Below are 18125 nucleotides of genomic sequence, written 5' to 3' on the forward strand. Positions count from 1 at the left end.
TATACTCCCATTTGTCCTCTAATAGTGCATTGTGCATGAGCTTTTGCCTTGTTATCCTTATGTATTCATTCTATTAACTCAAGTGACATTGCTATTTGAGCTCTAAACATGTGTTCTATTATTTGTAATCCAAAATAATAAAGCTTTTGTTTTTTTTTTTAGTACTAATATCATACTGTACCTTATAAAATCCCAAGGTACCAATTAGTATTGTACCATATCGTACATTTCGTACTTGGCAACCTTGACATCCTTTATCGATGTTTGATTGTGGCGGTTCCTAAAAAGACTAGATATGAGACATTTTTTGGTTGTCAACCTATTGTTTCTTACTTCAAAGTCTTCGGTAGTCATGCTTATATGCACACCCTTGATGACAAGATAGGAAAGCTCACCTCTCGAGCCAATCTCTTGATCTTCGTGGGCTATTTATTTGAAACGAAAGCCTACCATTTGCTCGATCCTTGGACTAACAAGGTGATTGTTAGGAGGGATATTGTCTTTGATGAGAGAGACATTGTGCAGTCTTTTGCATCGGACTCTGCGTCCTCACCTTTGCTCATAGTACGAGATCATGCCTTTTGAGCTGAGTCTACGTCGGCTCTTGACCTTCGTGCAGACACTTCAGCTCCTTGGCCCCCTCAGCGAGACTCGATATCTTGATGGTACTAGTAGACTATGCGGGATTCAGGGATCCCTTCATCGGATTACACTTGGGAGAGTTCTAGAGGGTCTACTCAGCTCGCCTCTCAGGCTTCATATGCATCGCTGTTTATATCTGTTGATATTATGTATTCCGAGTTTGATAGTCGCAAGAGGCTTTCTAGGACCCTCTGTGGCGTGAGGCCATGGAAAAGGAAATGGATAGTATTGAGTGAAATGGGACTTGGACCCTGGTGAATTATCCTTGTCACAAGTTGGTTATCAAGACAAAGCGGATCTTTAGGACTAAGCTAAAGGTAGACGGTACTTTAGATAAGTGTGAAGCAAGTGCCGAGATCTTGGTACCTCAGGATGGACAAGTTCGAATACCATTCTACTCTCTATGATCCAAATCTATATGTGCGCACCACAAGCGCGGGGGTCAGCTATATCCTATTATACGTTGATGACACACTTGTCACTTGCTTAGATTCTGTTGCTATAGCAAAAATCAAGATAAAGCTTTATACTACATTTGAGATTATGGACTTAGGTTTATTGTCTTATTTCTTGGGGATGGAGATTGTTCGGTCTAAGGGAAGTATCTTTATGTCATAGTAGAAGTACGCCGTGTAAAGTTGGTGGAACAATATTGTACCGATCAGACACGGCGAGTGGCCATCCCTCTTGATCCCAGTATCCATTTGTATAAGGATACCTCGGGTCAGCCTTTTGATGCTCACACTTATTGCTTTGTTGTAGAGAAGCTACTTGGTTGATACATACCAGGCCAGATCTTGCATACTCAATTAGTTTGCTTAGTCAATATTTCAATGTACCTAGGATGTCTCATTGGATTGCTTGTCTTTACATGTTAAGATATTTAAGGTGTACTTATAATTATGGACTCACTTATGGTTATGGTTTATGAGTGTAGGAGGTGCATTGATTTTGACTAGGTGAGAGATCCTGACAACTGGTGTTTCCATGGCGGCTCTCTTTTTACCTTGGGCATAGTACCTATCTCTTGGGCTAGCTGTAAGTAGGAGACAATGGCTTCCATGACCAAGGTTGAGTATCATGCTCTCGTCAATGGTATCATTGAGACCATCTATCTAAGGAACTTACTAGTTGGGCTTTAATTTTCTTGTGATAGGCCTACAATTGTCTACTGGGACAACCAGAGTGCCATTGCCCTTGCAAGCATTTTGACCATCATACCTCAGACACGGCACGTAGTGGTTCACTTTCACTTCACACAGAGTGGATTGAGCTAGGTACTATTTGCCTAGAGAGTTTGCGTCTTTGAGTGACAAATTTTCAGATATTTTGATTGAGGTGGTTAATAGGGCAGTTCTATAGTACCTTTTATCTTGGATTGGCTTGGGTACACTCTCCTCTACTTTTTCAAATTGACGAGGAGAGGTTGCTTCTCTTGCCTCGTCTTCCAATTTGAGAGAGGGTGGTTTCCTTCTCTTGATAGTGACAATGATGATACTTATATCAGATACTTATTTACTTTGTAATGTACGTTATGGACATTTGTAACTTCATCTGCACTGTCAGGATGACATGATTGTAAAAGGGCTCTTGTGTAAGTGAACAATTCTCTTGCGAGGGTACCGTCTAAGTGGCATCGTTGCATTGCATTCTGCATGAGTATGCAAACTTACATCTTTCTTTGTATTACACTATGCATTGGTATTGTGTTCATGTAAACATGCATTTGCGCACCTTTATTTCTTTTTGGTTACTCTTGGAGTGGTTGACTTTGGATCCATCATACTCTTGGCATTGTACATTTCTCAAATGCAGTTTTTTCTTTTGTTTGTATGGTGACATTGCTTGTTTTTCTTGCTTACGTGCTGTATTGCTCGTCTTTTCACATATTCTCCATATGATTGGCACACACCTACCCTTAGGTAATTCTTATGTGCCTGCCTTAGTTGTGTGTGGACTAGTTTTGCTTGTTTTATGAAGGTAGTGAAGTACCCATCCTTATTTCTTGTACCTTAGGGCACAATGACTCATTGGGACAAATACTGATTTGAAACCCTCACTTAGTACTAGATCTTGTGCTGCACTAGAACAAGGCCCTAAAAAAAAGAGAGGTTCATTGTTGATTTTATCCATCTTTGCAAGGCTTGATAGGCCCCTAGACAATTGACGAGCATCCTTGGTCTGATGCCTTGGCTTCTTTGGAGTGATCACTTGGGATTTCTTAGTAAGATAATCATCGCCTTTGTAGTCTTGGTAGGTCATTGGGCAGTCGATATGCACCCTTTGCTTGATGCCTTGGTTGCTTTGGGGTTGGGACTATGAGAGTGTGCAACGGAAGAAGGAACTCGATTACAGGAAGAGAGAGTCAATCTGTAAGAGAAGAAGAAAAGAAACTTGTATTGAACAAGGAACAAATGTTGAATACAGAAAGACTGATTAGTCCTTGCATGTAGCCCATAGCGTTAGTGAGGACATGTTATATTTATTGTGTAACTTGTTGGGAAACAAGCGCGAGGGATGACCGTCTGGGGGCCTTGGACACTCGAACGGGGTCAAGGAAAGCCTAGGAAGTAAGTGGGTTTAAAAATAGTAAAACTCACCTGAAGTTGACGGCTGGCGGGGGAGTCACGATTTCATTCTGGCCAGCAACTTTCTAGGTGTGGTTGGGTGGAGAGTCGAGGGGATCTCTCGTGCTTCGTAAGAAAAGTCGATAGAGTTCAGAGAGTGTCGACACAAGGAAATAACCATATAATACTGGTATTAGAGCTACGCGATCTGAAGCGGGGTTACGTGAACTACTACTCGGCCACCTCTCGCCTAGCTGCGCAACGCACAGAAAGTTTGGGTTTGCGACTCGCGATTTAAAGTCGGACCCGTAATTTGTTTGGGCCGTTGCCCGTTTTCTCCTCAGGCGACCTCGTAAATGTGGCTAGTGGCGTTTCAAAACGTGGCTAGTAGCGTTTTTAATTTTTTGTCCGTCTCCTCTTCAGGCGACCCTGTAAATGTGGCCAGGGGCGTTTTTTCTCTCTTGGCAAAAAACATGATTGGGTTGTTCACACTGGCCGACAGGCTTTGTTCCTACGTGACTTGCACACAACCACTACAGATTGGAGGAAAGCCGCACTGTTCCTCACGTTTTTCTACCATTGAACTATAAAGACCATCGACATCTGATCTACCTTTGTAATCAAGGAAGTACCTCATCTTTGTTTGCAAATTTTTTATATTTTCTTTTCAATTCCAGTGTATAGATGGAGGGGAAAGAGAGAGAGGGGGTAACCAAGAGAGAGGGGGTAACCGAAGGCTCTAGTTCCGGGGACCACCCTCTGGTGGATCTTCCATGAAATGGAAATACAATAAGAACACTGGGAAGAATTTTTTGCTACATGAGAACAATTTGATGATCTAATTGCTCGTGTGCAAGCACAGGGGGTTCAAATGGAGCTGCTAACTCAAGCACTCACCAAAATAAAATCTCAATTAGCCTTATTACTAGAAAGGGATAAAGGTAAGGTAGAGACCTTAAATATTCCATCTTTATTGAAAGATCTAGATGTGACTATGCGAGACCCTAGGGAACCCCACCAAAAGTTGAGGGATAACCCAGTGTTAAAAGATATGAAACCCCCTCAGTTTCATGGGGAGGAAAAAGACAGAAATAAAGATACTATTTTTAACTTCCTAAAAAAATGGGAAGATTTGCACAAATTAAAGAATACTCCACCACATCTTCAAGTGCTGGAGGCTAGTTTAACCTTGGGGCCAAAGGCATATAAATGGTGGAGAACTTTAAAGGAGGCAAATAAAATACCTGAAACTTGGGCTCAATTTGAATCAGTCTTTTTGAAAGAATTCCTTCCTGAAAATGAAATGGAAAGAAATTGGGAAGATTGGGATTTTTTCAGACAAAAGGGAAGACCTTCGCTGATATATCTCGAGGAGTATCGTGAGATAATCCTCAAATTGGAAGGAATGGATATTTCAAAAGACGAGGATTCATAAGGGGACTAGATAAGGCCTGTAAAAAGGAAGTGAAAAGGAGTTCACCTAAGATGCTTGAAGAGGCAATTAATTTACATTAATCAATGAAGATTATACGCGTCCAGATGCACTCACTAGTCTCACTGATACGGAGCCCAAGACTAAGGAATTTGAAGCCTCAAAATTTGTAGGTAAATCCAAAAGGAAAATGCTATTCCTTAAGGGTAAGAAACTACCCTTTGAAAAGAAACAATATGTAAGGCCAAAGTTAAGTCAAGATAACTTTGATAAGGCCAAAAAGAAAGGCTGTGTTTCAATTGCCTATCCCCTAACCATGCTGCTTGGAATTGGCCTCAAAGAAAAAAGGGAGAAGATAAAGAAAAAGATAAGGACAAGGGCAAGAGAAAAGAGAAACAAATCCATGTAGTGCAGACCCCAGAATTAAAGAGGCATGAAAAGTATAAATCTTTAGAGGTCTTGGACAAGGATGTACAACATAGGTGTTGTATGTCAACTTCTATGTGGCAGCCTACTTTCGGGCCACATGATTTAGTTGGAGTGCATGGATTGATAGCTGGAAAGAGGGTTAGAGTCATGATTGATGACTCTGCCACCCACAACTTCATAAATTATGCACTTGTCATAAGGTAAGACTTTTGTGATTCAAGGTGAATATGAAGTATCTGATAACCCTTTGATGTGTTTCCTTGAAGTTCAGAAGCTGATAAAAAAGGAAGCTTGTGAGGTATATATGTTATGGTTCCTTCCTGTACAGGACACTTTTACTTTTTGTAATATAAAGCAACAATTTTCTTACGTTTGTGAATTGAATGCAAATAATGAATTAAGTGGTTTGTTAGATGAATTTAAAGATGTGTTTCCATCTGACTTACCTAGTGGCCTTCCACTAGATAGGGGTGATGTAAATCACCCAATTGACATAGATAGGGATACACACCCTGTTTCTAAACCACCTTATAGACTAAGTGAAACACAACACCAAGAAGTCGAAAGACAAATCAAGGATTACCTTGATAAAGGCTTTATACAACCTGCCAATTCACCTTGGGCTTTGCCAATTTTATTGGTAAAGAAAAAAGATGGTTCTATGCGACTTTGTGTTGATTATAGAGCACTTACTAAGATAACGGTGAAGAATAAGTTTCCTATGTCCAGAATGGAAGTTCTTTTTGATCAATTACAAGGGGCAAAATTCTTCACAAAGATTGACTTAAGATCAGGCTATCACCAAGTAAGAATTAAGGCACAGGATGTTCCTAAGACAACATTTCGTACTAGATATGGGCATTATGATTTTTTGGTGATGCCTTTTGGCCTCACTAATGCACCAGCTACTTTTATGAAGCTGATGAATAGTGTGTTATGGCCCTATATAGGACACTTTGTAGTAGTCTTCTTGGATGATATCTTGATCTTTAGTAAATCAAGAGAAGAACATTTGGAACACTTACGATTAGTATTCCAATTGTTAAGAACCCATTCCCTTTATGCGAAGAAAACTAAATGTGAATTCTTCGCACAAGAGGTCAAATATTTGGGGCATATTATCTCGAAAGAGGGAATCAAGATGGATCCAGAAAAAGTAAGGGCAATTATTGAATGGCCATCTCCAAGGAACCTGGAAGAGTTGCAGATCTTTCTAGGTTTATCTAGATTTTATTGTAGATTCATTTGAGATTATGCCAAGTTAGCTGTTTCAATGACAGATCAACTTAAAGGAAAAGGAAAGAGCTTTAATTGGGGAACAGGGCAAAATGAAAGTTTTCAAAAACTTAAGGTAGCTATTGCTACATCTCTAGTACTATTAATTGTGGATCCCAATAAACCATTCGTGGTTGAAGCTGATGCCAGTGACAAGGCAATAGACACGGTCTTATTACAAGAGGGTCGACCGGTTGCTTTTGAAAGCAAGAAATTAGACCGTGCAAAACGGAATTATTTTGTTTATGAGAAGGAGCTGTATGCAATAGTACATGCAATGAAGAAATGGAGGCACTATCTGTACGGTGCCAAACTTTTGATCTTGTCGGATCATGAAAGCATTAAGTGGCTTAATGACCAACCGGATCTACAAGGGTGTAAAGCCAGATGGGCCGAACTCCTCCAAGAGTTCGACTATGAGATAAGGTATAGAAAAGGAAAGTATAATACAGTGGCTGATGTGCTCAACAGAATGCCTATCATAAATGAATTGAGTTTTACTCAGTTCACTTCCGATTTGCTTGAATCCTTAAAAGGGAAATACCAGGTTGATTTGGCATATTCCAACATATGGGAAACAATAGAAAATGGGGATCCAAATGTAAGGGCCTCCACTGAGGAAGGAACATTTGAGGATGTTCAACAAAGACATGGAGCATCAGGGGTTGCTCAAATGGGATTCAAGTGGAAGAATTTTACCATTGATAATGGGTATTTACTCTACAAGGGTAGGGTATGTGTCCTGAAAGATGAAGAAATAAGGCGCCAGATACTCTTTGAGTGTCATGATACCCCTAGTGCGGGACATCTAGGAGTTAATAAGACTTATAGTCTTATTAAAAGACAGTTCTATTGGCCTGGAATGAATAAGGACGTCCTTGACTATGTGGTCAAATGTAATAAATGACAGGTTAATAAAGCTGAAAGATTGAAAATGGGAGGACTTTTCCACCCATTAGAGATTCCTTCGGGAAAATGGGAGAGTATCTCCATGGACTTTATTGTCGCATTACCCAGAACACAGAGGGGGACACGACTCTGTGTGGGTGATTGTGGATAGGTTAACCAAAATGGCTAGGTTTATTCCAACTTCAACTGATTTTAAAACACCAGAATTGGCTAGATTGTTTATAGAGAATGTATACCGATTGTATGGCCTTTCGGCAAATATAGTTTCTGATTGGGATAGAAAATTTGATAGTCAATTTTGGCGTGCAGTAGTTAGGAAATTGGATACTAAACTTAGCATGAGCATGGTGGAGCACCCGCAAACAGATGGGTAAACTGAAAGGGTTAACCAAATCCTTGAAGATATATTGAGAGCATATGTAAGTAAAAGGCAAACTAATTGGAAAGAGTATTTACTGATAGCAGAGTTTGCATATAATAGTGCCAAGCACTCTTCCATTGGATATGGTCCATTTATGCTAATGTATGGGTTTCGGCCTAGAGCTCCTCATGCAGTAGGATTGCATAAGGAAAAGGTTCAAGCAGCAAAGGATTTTTTGGAGGATATGAATAGTATGTTAAAATTTGCTCAAGAAAATATTAAGAAAGCTCAAGACCGAGCTAGAGCTTATGCAGATTCTCACCGAAGAGACATCTCCTTTGAGAAAGGGGAATTGGTCTATCTTAAAGTGCCTAAACAAACTAAAACCATGAAAATGGGACGATGCCCAAAGCTTTCACCTAGGTATTGTGGTCCTTTCACAATACTTAAGAGAGTGGGGAAACAGGCTTACAAGCTCCAACTACACTGCTGGTAGTAAAACACATCCGGTTTTCCATGTAAGCAAGTTAAGAAAGAAGCTGGATGATATGGATAATCTAATCTTAAATGATAACATTGAGGAGCTATTATATGACCAATCTATTCCACATGAACTAGAAAGAATTTTAAAATGTTCGTAACAGACGAACAAGAAATACTATTTATCAAGAATTTTTGGTTAAATGGAAAGATTGTTCAGAAGAAAGCTCAACATGGGAACGAGTAAGTACTTTAAGGAAAAGGTTTCCCAATTTACAGTTGGACCTTCCAAGTATCGTTTTCGAGGATGAAACTGATTCTTAAGGGAGAGGAAATGTTACATTTATTGTGGAACTTGTTGGAAAACAAGCGCAAGGGATGATTGTCCGGGGGCCTTGGGTGCCCGAACGGGGTCAAGGGGAGCCTAGGAAGTAAGCGAGTTTAAAAACAGTAAAACTCACCTGAACTTGGCAGCTAGCGGGGGAGTCACGATTTCGTTCTGGCCAGCAACTTCCTAGGTGTGGCTAGGTGGAGAGTCAAGGGGATCTCTTGTGCTTCGTAAGAAAAGTCGATAGAGTTTAGAGAGTGTCGACTCAAGGGAATAACCATATAATAGGACACTAGATCAGGTTGATGATGACGGCAATACCAAAGACGGAGGAAGATGACGGGGTCGGAGCGTGCACCTGCCAAGGAAGGAGGGAAGATGATAATTGATTGCCAAGTGGGAAATGACTGTAAATAGCCAAAAATCCCAAAAATCGATTGACTTGAAATTTAGGGCAAAAAATATGGCCAACCAGCATTTAATGCTAGTAAAAATGCCAAAAATTCTTAGAAAAATCCCGGAAAGGGTGCACAATGTCCGGCAGGTGAGGTAGGTTGAAGAATGCAGAAACTGCCTTGGAAAATGCACATAAAATCCCAACTGGAGGAGAAAGTGTGTCGAAATGCAATAAACTGAGTGCTCTAGAATGAGCTATCTCCTCCGTCAAAACAAGTGATAGATAGGTTAGAGCTCCTAAAGTCCTCGTCGAGGCTCATAGGTAGGAGATGACAAGGCATGACAAACATGACTGCTAACAGGGACGCCTTGGGGCACAACAAAAATAAATAGAAGGGCTTCACTGGCCTACTTCTCGTGGCCCAGTTTTGGGCGTGGGAGGAATTGTCGAGCTAAAAATGCATTAGCCTGACTTAAACAACCCCAAAACGCACTTAACTAATGAAGAAACCTTATTATTCTAAAGAGAAACTCGATCTTAGAGAGTAACTATGTCCTACATGCCAAACCTTAATTTGGGTGCTCGTAAACTTTCTATAAATAGGCATGCTGTCCACTACCCTCCCTTAATCTCGTTTTTGTAAGTTTAAGGAGTTGTATCTTTGCTGCCCACACCTCGTTCGCAGAGGACATTGCGGTCAAAGCTTCCCATTGTAGTCTGCATCCATCCAACACTTGATTCCAGTCGCTTTTACCATCTTCTCAATGTTGCCTACCTCTTGGAGCTGTTGCCATTACCAGATGCTTGCATTTGCTGCTATAAGGGATCCACATACTATTGTCATTATTTGTATCATGTTCCCATCAATAGGAGCTATTGCCAACATCTTTCTGCTTGTCTTTGGTGTTTACACCTTGCGTTTGCAGTGATGTTCTCTCCTTTAGCAATCATCATCATCATTTGCATTGCTGCCATCAGCTTGCACCTATCACCCAACATCAGTTAGCTTGTGTTTGCCTGTTTCTTTCCTTTGCATAGTCGCTAGGTACTTTTCTGTTTGCGTTTTGCATCTGTTTTATTACTATATACTGTTCTTTGCATTTGTTTTATCACTACATACTGTTCTTTGCATCAAATCCAGTTGTAGGAACTTGTATCAACTGTATTTGCTGGTATTCGACATATGGAGACTGCCCTATTGTGTTTCGGGATGTGTTTGAAGTATGATACACTCTCCAACTCATAATCTCTGCCTTGATTCAGAGAGATGAGAGTTCGAGGTTTAGTATTCATTGCATAGTGTTTGTGTATGTTGCATTAGCATCGTATATTTAGTAGTCATTCACTTTATTATTCACTGTGTTCATTCTCTTTGAGTTGCCCTAACCCTAACTGTGTTTTGTGTTATTAACTTGTGCTCTATCGTATGATGGTTTTGTGTTTTTTGTGTTTAAGCATTTCTTTACACCTCATAGCTGCGTTTCCTTTGCAGTTGCCGATTCCTTACCTCTTCTACCCGTCACCCTGTTGTCCATCTTGTTTGCGAACAACTTTTGCTCCTCTTTCCCCTTGCATGAGTTTTCTTGCTGTTCTAAGGTGTTGACCTGCTTTAGATGCCTGAAGTGTTGTGTTACCTCTACCGTTTGTCATGCATTGTCATCTCTTGCCTACTAGTCTCAGTCTGAGTCAGATGAGGACATTAGGGGCTCTGACATGCCTATCATGTGTTTTGATAGAGGAGGCAACTCTATTTAGAGCATGGATTTCTTGTCTCAGTTAGTTTAGGTGTGTTCATACTATGCATTTTGTGCTTGTTCAGCCTTTGTTAGTTGTTATCGGCTTTAGTGTGCTCTAGATGGTTGCAATTTGTAGGCCATCTCATGGGCTAAGCGTAGATGCCCTTTGATTCATGATGCAGGCTCCCTAGGCATTTAAATTGTCATTAAATGCAATTGTTGCCCCTAGTATCCTAGGCTCTAAATGACATTAGGATTAGGGTTTCATTTTTGATTGCATTTGGTATTGTATTCACTCCACTGATTAATATATTGCTTTCCATTTTGCGATTGAGTTATTGTGTGTTAATTAATCCATTCTTTATCTTTCATTCTCTATCAATTAATTGCACAATTCGTTTCACACTTGGGTCAACAATGGTATCCTTCTATACATGATGCGTGTTCTTTTATCACTAATGCGGGTTCTACTTGGTATTTCGATAGTGGTACTTATAAGCAGATCACTTCTTGTCGAGAATTATTATCATCCATTTCTCATATACCTAAGGGGGCTATAGTCGTGTGCAAACAATGTCTCTTATGCGATTGGCGGCATTGGTACTATGCAAGTTAATACTATTTCTGGCACTTCTGTGATGTTACAAAATGTCCTCTATGTGCCAAGCATTAAGAAGGACCTTCTTTCCATCTCAGCCATTGCTACTTCTGGCTTTTGTGTTTTCTTTGATGGCCCTTGGTGTGCGGTTTATGATGATTGAGTACCTTCTTCTATTGTATTGACTGGCACTCTCACATCAAGACTTTATTTTCTTGATACTTGTGATCAATAGCATACTGAAATTTCTCTTGATCATACTTCTTTAGTGAGTGAACCTTTTATGGCACATGTTCATTCCTTGTTATATATTTTATATTCACCAACCAGATTTGGCGGATAGCAAGAGAATGTGAACCCTTAATTTCTGCAGAAATTAGGGTTTGCAGCCACCTTGGGACATGTGCCATCAATCAAGGGCATTGTGCACTAAAATTAGCATCTGAAATTCAAGGAATTGTGAGGGATTTCATCCATGCGGCACCATTTTGCTAGTTGGGGTTCCATTAGAGCAAGTCCTAGGTGAAAATCAAGGGGCAGTTGGCCCAAATTGCTTGCTGATTGTTTGTACAACAAAGGAGATTTTGGATTGGCAAAGGAGATTGTGAAATCTCAGCTTGTACTCAATTCATTAGCAATTCAAGTTAAAGAAATATCGAAAGGGCCACCTTTTTTGGGGCTAACAAGGTGTCCAATGTCCAAGATTGTTAAGGTATGCCACCTCCTCTAGTAGATCCCCCTCTAATCTCAGCGAGAATCTTGTTTGCGATGTTTTGAGAGATCTCCTTGGATGGAGCGACTTGTCTTCCCATCTTTGTAAGATGTTGAAGAAGTTGGGTCACACCAAGTTCAAACCAACACCATCACTTAGGTTATGAGATAAGAGAGTGGAATCATGACCTTCTCAATTACTTTAAAGCATAACTTACAAAGTCAAGGCCATTAAAGACAATTTATGTTTTGGTTAACTCTCAAAATCAGGACTTTTTAACATTGTTAATATGTTGGTGAAGCATGAGCTTTGCCTTATTTTGTTGTGAGTGCATGTAGACTGAAAAAAACAGTGGCCAAATACATTCAAAGCTATGTAGAAGTAATTTTGTTTTGCTTTCCTTAAATTTGGGAAAACAGCAGATGAGCCTGTTATTTTGTGAACTTTATTGTTCTTTGAATGTGCATTAATCGTCTAACATCATCCTTGCTTTGCAGGTTTTGGATTTTGACTTTGAAAAGTTCTGTTCTGTATCTTTATCTAACCTGAATGTCTATGCCTGCTTGGTATGCGGGAAGTACTTCCAAGGAAGGGGGCGGAAGTCTCATGCCTTTACTCATAGTCTTGAGGCGGGTCATCACGTCTTCATCAATCTGCTGACAGAGAAAGTGTATTGCTTACCTGATGGTTATGAAGTCAATGATCCATCATTGGATGACATTCGACACGTTCTAAATCCAAGGTATGAATCAGTATCCTTTGCTTGCTTTTTTTACTACTTAGTCCTTTCTGGTGAAGTGAACAATTGACTGAAATATGCAAACAATTCACATATTCACAATGAACCATGTGCATGGATGATTCCAAAATGTGTTACTGAATTACCATGCCATAGTATTAATCCTGTTTTGACTCTTAGGAATCCTTCTCTTTTTCAAAGTTCACTCCAAAGTGTGTTGCTGAATTACCATGTCATAGCATCAATACTGTCTCGACTCTTAGGAATCCTTCTCCCCTCCTGTTTCCTCTTATTTTCCCATCTCGCTGTAGAGCTGCATTTGAATCAGTGATTTCACCATTTACAGCAGACATGGGAGATGTCTTCAAGTGCAGCCTTGGGCTAGAAAAGGCAAAAACATAGGTGACACTAAATGGAGCAGAATGCTAAGTAAAATGGAAGGTATGTCACACATTTTTGCAAGAAAATGCAAAATGAGCTGTAGATTGATGATGTGAAGTGGATGTATAAAAGGTCACCTTTGATATAGCCAAAAGTGTTCACAAGTCAAATTGCTTAGGCTCTTGGTGGGTGCTTAAACATTAGGGGGTGGCTGAAGAAAAGATATATGAGACTTCCATTACCTCATAAAATGTTTAAGCACCCACCTCATGAGAAAAGGTCATTGAAGAAAAGGTCTATGAGACCTCCATTACCTTGTGAGTTGTTTAAGAAAAGTCAAATTGCTTAGGCTGTTGGTGGGTGCTTAAACATTAGAGGGTTTCTTGCCTATGCATGGGCAACACATGTCAGTTGGTCACTATCACTTTCTACCTTCTCATTCCTAGCACCATCATTGCTGCTACACCTTAGCACATGCAAGCGCTAAGCCTTGTATTGGTTTTCTTCATCATTCAGCTGAGTTCATCTTCTTGCCTTCATTTCCATCTTGCTCAAAGAGTTATTTTCCTTCTTTTGCTGCCATCTCTCATATGGTATCATCATCTATTCATTGCAAGCAGGCTGCACATCTTTGCCAGCTTCTTCCTCCCTCTCCATAGCTGCATTTAGAGCCTGCAACACATTGCCTTGCTTCTCTAATTGTTCACCTGTTCTTTTTGTGAGAGTGCACAATGGAAGAGGAAACATGAACACAGAGAGAGCAGGGAAGAGAAAGTTTGCAATGGAAGAAAATTTGCACTGAACTTTGAAAGAATGCTGAATACAATGATGGACTGATCAGTCCCTGCACACAGCCCAAAGTGTCAGCGAGGTCACCGGATTAAGCCGAGGATGGAAGGCAGCACCAGAAGACAGAAAGTGTCATGGACGTCAGAGTGCGTGGAAACCTGCAAGTGATAATGACCAATCAATTGAGAACATGCTGTCTATATAGCCAAATCTGCAAAATACTGGCTGACCAGTAGCAGGCCAAGCATTTAACGCTGGATGATCTGCATTAAATAATGCAAGAAATGCTGGCACAAATAAAAAATGCAGATTGCGCCATTGCCATTTGGCTAGTGTCAATGTAGTCCAAACCATTGAAAAAGAAATGCAGGCTGGAAATGAACCTCAACCAATGTGAACACATGTAAAAATGGACTGAAAAAGAAAAGCATGCTCTAGAAAGAGTTGCCTCCTCTATCAAAACACATGATAGAGTGAATGTCAGAGCTCTTAATGTCCCCTGTCTGACTCAGGTTGAGGTTCACATGTAGGAGATGACTTTGCATGACAAATGTGACTACTAACACACACACTCAAATCGTGGATGTGACTGAAGGCCAAAGAAGAGAGAATGGATCCAAGGGTGTTAGAAGAAATGCCAAAGCTGAAGAAGTTCATTGATATAGTCCTTTGATAAAGAAACTCCTCTTGATCTTGGGAACCCCCCTTTGAAACATAAGGAGCCAAGGAATCCACAGTCTCATTAATATCGTCTCCCTTTGAAAGGGATGGGAGGAATGAGGAAACCACCAGAGGAGATGGTGGGGGATGAGATGGAATCTGTGGAAGAGATGGTGCACAATCAATAATGTGTGCAACAATAGACAATTGCCTCGGAGGAGGAGTAGAGCTTATATAGTCCTCTCTCTTGCCAATCTGTCGCGTTGAAATGGCTCCTGTAGTAGGATCCTCAACAAAAATGGTCTACTCCTTGAAAACAACCTAGGTATCGAGTTGAGTAAGGCTATGAATAGAGAGGAGTGTAAAGTTCAAGTCTAGAATATGTAGGACTTTCAAAATGGAGCTTGATGAATGGTCAAGCATGAAGGGCAAAGTGCCAGCACCACTAATAGGCATTGAACAAATGTCACCAACAGTGAAGAGACCCTTAGATGGACAAAGATTCTGTAGCAAGTCTTCATGAGGAGTCGTATGACTCGAAGCATTGCTGTCAATAAGCCAAGGCCTCTTTGAAGACGAAGCAATTGCTGAAGAATGCTTCTCGATCTTGTGGATATGAAGGAAAATGGACTCATGGGTAATATATAGGATAGAGGAAGAGTAAGGCTTGGATGATTTAGTGCCATCCTTTGCTCTTGGACAAAAGTGAAGGTATTTCTTCCAACAATTCTCTATTGGGAATGAAGCTTACATACGTGACCGGCAAGCTATGGTGGATGGAACTCCATGGGAGAGAGAAAGAAAGAAAGAAAGAAAGTTATATTAACGTCTTCTAAAGACCAAAACTGGCCTATGAGACAAACTGTGATACAACTGATGAGGTCCAGCTATCTAAAATAAAAGTGCTGAATGAAAAGCTAAAAACTGGAAACTGAAAATACGGTGCTGTGAGTGTGATAAGTGTCGTGTATGTGTATGTGCGTATGTAGCTCTGGTACTCCAGATAATGGCTACAAAAGGGAAACAAATGTCGGCTGTGATAGGGGAACAACTGTCGGCTGTGATAAAGTGGTGCGATGTGTATATGTAACAGATGCAGGGAGATATACTATCCTGGGATGTAGTAGCAGTCGTCAAAGTCGCTAATAGCAGGTAGAGAGAGAGAGAGAGAGAGAGAGAGAGAGAGAGAGAGAGAGAGAGAGAGAGAGAGAGAGAGCTCTCTTCCAAGTACATACAAATTGAAAGATAGATTGATAATAATAAGTGAGGTTATAGTACAAGTGATAGGGCTTGACTATATAGGCGGGGGTATCCATCCACTCCTTGGGCCCTTATTTAATGCTAAGTGGTGTAGGTGTTCACACCTAAACACACACTTTTATATACAATAATGTCTATTCACACACAAGGATAAATGAATCTAACAAACCCCCTTTCGAGTCATGGATGACTAAACCTATGACATGAAACATATGAAAAAGAAAAGGGAAGGTCTTCTAATTTTTAATTTTTAAAATTTTTATCAGGATAAGCCCCCCCCTCCCCCCTTGATATTGATATTAAGGACATTGCAATCAATGTCGATCGCTTGTGACGTCGTTGCTAAACATTGGATGCTTGGTGGGTTCTTTTTTTTGGGCACTTGATGTCAAAGGTGAGTACTCGAGTAGTTTAATTTGATGGTAGGAGGTGCTAGTGTGAAAAGCCCCAAATTTCAGTGAAGCAATTTGGAGAAATTGGCTTAGATTGAAAAAGCTCCCAATTTTGTTCATGAAATTTAGAGTGAAATTGCAAAACCTTATCCCTCTTGTATCGTGGATTTTGGTGGACAACAGGCAAAACGTGATGGTCAACGTGGAGGATGACTTAGTGATTGCAGAGACAGAGGCTGCATCTGCAAGTAGTGATGGACAAGGATGATGCGTGCACGGATGTTGAGGCGCCAATAGTCCATGCAATCCACAATAGGAAGGCGATGTTAGGTAGGGAGAGTTTGGCGCACAGTTGTGTAGGCAGTAGCAGCGCCAAATCTGGGACACATGGTAGGCCAGTTGGCGTCGAGCTTTGGCTTCGACTTCTTTTACTTCCTATTCTTTTTCTTTTTTCTCTTCTTATTAGTGTGTTATAGGGCGGCTCAACCAAAGTCAATAGTGATGGCACTAACAACTGTGCAAGCAGATAGGGATAGGTTGACTAGCCAACAATTGAGACAAGCAGATGGTAAGTACAGGTCGTATCATCGGGTTGAGGCATGGGCTTCAATGGGGCAGCTCGTCCATTTCAAGGGAGCTGTGGCAGCAAATGGCTGAGGTGTAGTCGAACCTGCTCTAACACCATCATTGGTTATGGAGCTTGTGTGCATGACTGGCAGGCTATGATGGATGGAACTCCATAGAGAGAGAGAGAGAGAGAGAGAGAGAGAGAGAGAGAGATTAACGTCTACATAAGGCCAATGTGGCCTATGAGACAAAATCCAAAGTACATCCATGTCTAATGTCATCTCATTAGTAAGGTAAAGATAACATTACAAATAAGTGGGTAGCCTATGAAACAATATTGAAAATAACTATACGATGGGACTATACTAGGGTTGGACCATGTGTAATGTTGTTCCATCGATAGAAAAGAAAAGGAAAGGAAAGGAAAGGAGAACCAGATCTTATAGACCATGTACAAAAGTGTGGTGGAGACTATGGGATATAGTTGATCTCAAGATCTGCACATGATCTCAACTATGATGCGGTCCCTAGCTGCTTCACTGATATGCCTGGTGGTGAGTCTTCTGTGTCTCGTGATAATGGCTCTAATCCGATTGTGGTGTGGCCTCCTCAAACATGGTCTTGGTAGACGGGGTTATCATACTCGACAAAGGGAAATGACTCTATCCAATGTGACTCCACGGTGTGGCCTGTAAGGTGTCTGGTAGGGTGGCTCTGTCTTTGCTAGGTTGGTAGTGTCAGTAGGGTTGGCTTTGTAGTAGAAGTTTGTCACTGCTCTGTGTGTGTGTCCCTTTGGGTGAACCGACCTCCTATCTCATAGTAGTGCAGTTCGGCACCTCTCGAGCTTTAGGAGGAAAAGACCTAGGCTTCTCTAGTCCTCGTACTCCATGATGCGACGAAGGGGTCCAAATCCATCACAGAAGAGGCAGTGGTACCGTCCTCGTAAGTCATAGTATACTGTGCATCTGTACATGTAGTACTCCTTCGTCTCAGGCTCTCGACCACAAAGCTGGCAAGTCCCATTCTCTGCTAGGGTATTTTTCCATCTGTCTGTCTCCATCTGAAGCCTATATGAGGAGGTGCGAATTTGTCTGATAGCAAACCGTACGCTATGGGAGAGATGGGTGTCTATATATGCTGGCCGAATAGTGAAACCATCATCAGAGAGACACAAGAAATCACTCCTGTAGAACTCCATCCTCGATCCTAAAGGGAGTGGTGGATGGATCCATGTCCTTGGTGTCTCAATCCTCAAGATATCAGCTCTGATCACCTGCTCAACTCTGATTGGTTGAGAGAAAGTGTAAGGCAGTCATGGCTATAATCCAAAGGTGGAAGACGGCAAACTATGTAGGCTCATCCAAATAGCCATCTGTGAAGACGGTCAACACACACACACACACACACACACACACACACACATAAAACTGTTGCAAGTACACACAAAGTGAAAGATAGATTGATAATAATA

General features: G+C 40.9%; 1 protein-coding gene across 3 annotated transcripts in view; it reads left to right on the forward strand.

The window, feature by feature from the left end:
- Positions 1–18125, forward strand: part of LOC148010338 (uncharacterized) — an 85735-nt gene that overhangs the window by 13703 nt on the left and 53907 nt on the right. For all 3 annotated transcript variants that reach the window (XM_087672255.1, XM_087672256.1, XM_087672254.1), the window contains one exon: positions 12361–12608. In XM_087672255.1, the coding sequence (XP_087528381.1) occupies positions 12361–12608 (248 nt within the window). The remainder of the gene's footprint in view (positions 1–12360; positions 12609–18125) is intronic.

This window comes from Lygodium microphyllum, chromosome 29 (assembly GCF_053477565.2).
Source record: "Lygodium microphyllum isolate KBCC chromosome 29, Lygodium_microphyllum_v1.1.10, whole genome shotgun sequence".
Lineage (NCBI taxonomy): Eukaryota > Viridiplantae > Streptophyta > Polypodiopsida > Schizaeales > Lygodiaceae > Lygodium > Lygodium microphyllum.